At 45.0% G+C, this 5,460-nt stretch overlaps 1 protein-coding gene across 3 annotated transcripts in view; it reads left to right on the top strand.

The window, feature by feature from the left end:
* ABCB9 (ATP-binding cassette, sub-family B (MDR/TAP), member 9) overlaps nt 1-5,460 on the top strand; it is a 49,791-nt gene that overhangs the window by 25,355 nt on the left and 18,976 nt on the right. For 2 of the 3 annotated variants that reach the window (XM_006865377.1, XM_006865378.1), the window contains 2 exons: nt 4,013-4,201; nt 4,748-4,921. In XM_006865377.1, the coding sequence (XP_006865439.1) occupies nt 4,013-4,201; nt 4,748-4,921 (363 nt within the window). The remainder of the gene's footprint in view (nt 1-4,012; nt 4,202-4,747; nt 4,922-5,460) is intronic. The other variant, XM_006865379.1, reaches the window with a different exon arrangement.

The raw sequence follows: 5,460 nt of genomic DNA on the forward strand, positions 1-5,460 counted from the left end.
TAGTTGTTATGTGTTCTTGTTGGTTCTCAGTCCACAGAACTTCCTTTAGGATGTTTTTCATAGCAGGGTTGGCTTTGGCAAAATCCCTTAGCTTCTGCTTATTCTGGAATGTTTTGATTACACCATCGTATTTGATTGACAGTTTTGCTAGGTAGAGGATTCTTGGGTGGCAGTGTTTCTTTCAAGGTTTTATATATGTCTCCCCATTGCCTTCTTGCCTGCATGGTTTCTGTTGAGAAATCCAAGCTTAGTCTGATTTGCTTGCCTTTGTATGTTATAGTTCTCTTTTCCCTAGCTGCTTTCAAGATTCTGTCCTTATCTTTGATTTTGGAGAGCTTGATTATTCTATGTCTTGGTGATTGTCTTTTAGTGTCTATCCATCCTGGGGTTCATTGAATCTTTTCACTTTTCAGGATGTTAAGACAATTTTCTTCCAGAAGCTCTTCAACTATCTCCTCTGTGGGCTTGTGTGATTGTTCCTGTTCTGGAATGCCAATAATTCTTATGTTATTCCTCTTCATGTTATCCAACATGAATCTTAGGCCTTCTTCAGATTTTTTTATCCTTTTTCATGTTTGTTCTTCTATTTTAGTAGTATTGAGAGATTTATCTTCTAGCTCACTAGTTCTGGCTTCTATCTCTTCAGTTCTACTCCTTTGCCTTTTCAGTGTATTGTCCATTTTTGATATTCTATTATTAATCATTTAGACCTCTTTCTGTAGGTTTTGAATTGTTTCCAATGATGTATTTATATTCTTTGATTGTTCCTGTAGCGCTTTCCTGACTTCTTCCTTATTTTTCTCAACTCCATTGTATAGTGTTTTGATACATTTTATAAACATTTTTTGAATTCCTTCTCAGCCATTTCCAAAGCCTGCCCATCTTCCAGCATGAAGTGTAGGTCTCCTTCCAGCTCATTTGCCTCAGTCACTTTATCTCGTTTCTGGACATGTGCAGATATGGTCATCTGCTTCTGGTTTTTGGGCATCTTCAGGGGTTATCTGTGGCCTTGATACTTAGATGGGTGTGTGTTTTGGTACTTTGGTAGATGTGATCAGGAAATGGGCTTCCCTTTTCACTCTTCTTCTTGAGAAATTTCAAGATTCCACTGTTGTTCGTTTTGACATAACTTAGGATTTAATTTTTGGCCTATTTCCTTTTTTGTCTGCTTTTCCCACTCCACAATCCCCGTTCAGGCCTTGTTTCTAGTTGTAAACAGTTCAGGGCTGGCTGTGGCTGTTTAGTTTTCATTGGAAACTGTCTCTTTAAATTTCAAGGAGTTCTGTGAACATGCAGAGTAGAACCCTCCGAGGGTGGGCCTGGGGTGCCCACAGCTCAGGCACCCCTATAGTCACCAGAATGGAGGTGCACAGACAGCAAGGGACCAATGAACAGCTACCAAAAGAGAAGAATGTCCACACCTTTATCTCAGTGGTTCTGCCAGGTGTCTGTGGCTGCTCCGATCCTTCCCCTGCTTGGTCTCACCCAAGATGGTGGCTCCTGGAGCAGCTGAGCGTCCTGGACTAGAAAGCAATGGATTTTTTGCTTCTGCCACAAATTCCCCCAGCTATAAGCGTTCCACCCTTTTAAATATTCCTTTATATGTGATTCAGAGTTCTCGAACCACCCCCTGAGCCTGCTTGGTCAGATATTCTGTGTTATTGCTGGCAGAGCTCTTTACTGCACTTCCACCCGATCCGCCATCTTGTTTGTTACTTCATTGGTGTATTTTTTAAATCTCACAGTTACTTGGTTCTGTATTTGCACACGCATGTAAAAGCAAAGAGAAGGTACTGGAAAGATATGTAGGTGATAGTGGCTACTTCCAGCATGGGAGAAAAAAAGGCGATTTCCACAAAATACTAGACCTTTTTGTGACTGCATTTTCATGCATTAACCCACTTTCTACGTGCTTTGCCACCCATTCCCTTCCTTTAGAGGTATTTCTGTGAACATTCTCCGTGTATGAAAAAAGTTCCTTGAGAAATGGACTAAGTGGCAAACAAGTGAAGCAGACACATGTTAGTTGCATAAAATTGTGGAAGTAATGTTAATAGTGCAGTCAGTTCTGGTGTGGCGCCGTGGGTTAATGCACTGGACTGCAAAGTGGGTTTGCTCCTAAAGGTTGGCGGTTCAAGCTCACCAGTCGCTCCATGGAATATAGGGTTGCTGTGGGTCGGAAACAACTCAATGGCACTTAACAACAACAACAGTGTTAATAGTAATAAGAATATCTTGATGTTAAGGATGCACTATGGGTTAGGCACTGGGCTGCTAACCACAAGTTCTGTGGTTCAAATCATCAGCAGCCCTGAGGAAGAAAGGTAAGACCTGTCCCTGGAAATGCTGTTTAGGATCACTATGAGTCAGAACTCATATGATGACGGTGGAGGTAGGGGCACAATGGTTAAGCACTTGGCTGCTAATCAAAAGGTCAGCGGTTTGAACCTACCAGTCAATGTGTGGGGGAAAGATGAGGCAATCTGTTTCCTTAAAGATTCACTTGGAACCCTGACCCTACAGGGTTGCTGTGAGGCAGAACATAGTAACAGCAACAACATCCTAATATTAGGGACACCAGTAACAGTTACATGTCTTTAGGGTTTCAGTGAACCAGGCACTTGTGACATGGATACTGACGTGGTCCCCACTTCACCAATGAGGACCTCCATCACAGCGCTTAGGAGTTTGGGCTCAGGAGCCAGATGGGCCTGGATTCACTCCTGGCGCTGCCATTTCCCAGCTGTGTGGGGCAACTTATTTAAGCTCTCAGTGCCTCAGTTTCCTCATCAGTAACAAGAATAATAAAACCTGCCTCGCAGCATCTAAAAATCAATTCTCACTGAGCTGACTCCAAGGCAAGGCAAGCCATGCACGTTAGGGTAGAATGGTGCTCCAGAGAATTTTCAGCCACCCATATTTTGGAACCAGAACGCCAGACCTCTCTTCCAATGTGTCTCTGGGTGGACTTGCACCTCCAACTTTTTGGTTAGCAGCTGAGTGCTGAAACTGTTTGCACTTCCCAGGGACTCACCGGGTCGTATGTCATTATTACTAGTCCTATTTGGACTCAAGGTGTGGTACTGTAGGATCAGCACTGAACTGCAAACCACAAGGTTGGCAGTTTAAACCCACCAGCTGCTCCTCAGAAACGCTATACGGGGTTACTATAAGTCAGAACCGACTTGATGGCACTTAACAACAACAACTAATCTAATTTAGGTTGTATTTTTACACAAGGAGGTTGCATTTATAGGTGATCTCAATTAAAGACCCATTTTTTAAATGGGAGTTAAAAGTCTGCGGCTGCTTGCCTGTTCTGCCATGTTCCCACTTCACTTTCCTCCTTGGGGTGGTCTCACCTCCCTTGTTGGGTGGGGGCAGGGTTAGCAGGAACGAGGGAAGGGCACTAACTCCTAATATGCACTGTTATGTTTTCGTCTGTTTTTTCGCTATTGTTGAGATTATACACAGCTACACATAAGCCAGTTCAACACTTTCCACCCTCACAGTTCAGTGGCCTCCATGACATTCTTCAAATTGTGCCTCCATCCTCACCCTCCTTTCCTGAGTCCGTCCTCCTTCGGCAACATGAGCTCACTGCCCTCCCTGGGTTCTGGGTTGCTGTGATCACTTTGATCCAATTCCAGTGGCTCTCAAAAGAGCATGCTGCTGAAGGCTGACCTTTTTTTTAACTACTTGAGCTAAACTATGGAATTGTTTGATTTTTAAGAAGACTTCAGGAGATAGTTTTCATTTAAGATGTAAATATCTCTCAGGGCAATGGTTTTGGGGGTTCATCCAGCCTCTGTGGCTCCAGAAAGCCTGAATTCCATGAGAAGGCATTATTATTTTGTATTGCTGTCCTCATTTGAGGGGAATGCCCTAGCAGCCTCCCATGCCTCCCCCAGAACCACTGTTCTATCTTCAATCTGTCTACTCAGCCAACCCCTCCCCATCTCTCTGGCCTCGAGGGCAGGCCTTGAAGGTTTGTCTCCTTCCCACCCCGCAGTCGGTGGGCTCCATCTATAGTGGCCTGATGCAAGGTGTGGGGGCCGCCGAGAAGGTGTTTGAGTTCATCGATCGGAAGCCGACCATGGTGCACAATGGGAGCCTGGCCCCCGACCACCTGGAGGGCCGAGTGGACTTTGAAAATGTGACCTTCAGCTATCGCACTCGACCCCACACGCAGGTCCTGAAGGTGAGCCTGCCGGAACAAATTTCATATGTTTCCATGATGTGTCAGGCACTGATGTCCTGGCTAGGAACCAGTAAGGTCAGGTTTCTCCTCGTGGTGGTGGTAATGTAAGCTGTAGGTGGAGAAAAACAGGACCACTGCCATCAAGTTCATTTTGACTCAGTGACCCCATAGAACAGAGTAGAACTGCTCTTTTTTACGGGAGCAAATCGTCTCATCTTTCTCCCTGAGAATGGCTGGTGAGTTTGAACTGTTAACCTTGTGGTTAGCTGTCCAACACTAACCCACAGTGCCGCCGTGAGGAAGGTGGATAGTTAACAGAATGGTTCCAAATCAAAGGTGTAGGAAGCAAATCCATCGGGGGGCTGTGACAGGGAATGTCTATGAGGTGGAGGACAGTCCTGCCCAATCTCAGGGTCCAAGCAGAAGAGGATTGTTGGGCCCAGCAATGCTCAGCCAAGGCAGAGAGCAGGGGGGTGGGCTGGGAAGAGCGTCCTGTCTCACTGACTTGTACCACCAGCCCCACATCATGCCTCTGTGTTCTTACAGAATGTCTCCTTCAGCCTGGCCCCAGGCAAGGTGACCGCCCTGGTGGGGCCGTCTGGCAGCGGGAAGAGTTCCTGTGTCAGCATCTTGGCGAATTTTTACCCGCTGGAGGACGGGCAAGTGCTGCTGGATGGGCAGCCCATCAGCGCCTATGAGCACAAGTACCTACACCGTATGGTATGTGATGGACCCCCGTTGCCCTCGCTCTGTTTAACCTCCTTTCTCTCAGGAGGCAGAACTGGTGCAGAGAGAAGCACCCAAGCAAGAAAGAGAATATTCCAGAAGTCCTTCCTATGCCTCTTCTCTTCCCTCAGAGGCAACGTCTTAACCTTTATTTCTTTTTTAATGCATTAATTTTAGTTCTTTCTTGTTTTTGGATGTGTGCATTTATTGCAATAAATTGTCCTCTCAGCACAGCTTTCACCATGTCCCAAAGATTTTGGTATGTTGTGTTTTCGTTCCCATTGATTTTGAGAAATTTTGCAAATTCATGTTTGATTTCTTCTACCCAGTTGCTTTTCAGCAGGGTGTTGTTCAGTTTCCATGTATTTGTCTTGATTTCCTTGATATTTCTATTGTTAATTTCTAATTTGATAGCATTGTGGTCTGAGAAGATGCTTTGTAGTATTTTGATATTTGTAAATTTATGGAGACTTGTTTTGTGGCCTAATACATGGTCTATTCTGGAGAATGTTCCATGTGCACTTGAAAAGAAT

The sequence above is a fragment of the Chrysochloris asiatica genome, unplaced genomic scaffold, assembly GCF_000296735.1.
Source record: "Chrysochloris asiatica unplaced genomic scaffold, ChrAsi1.0 scaffold00078, whole genome shotgun sequence".
NCBI lineage: Eukaryota > Metazoa > Chordata > Mammalia > Afrosoricida > Chrysochloridae > Chrysochloris > Chrysochloris asiatica.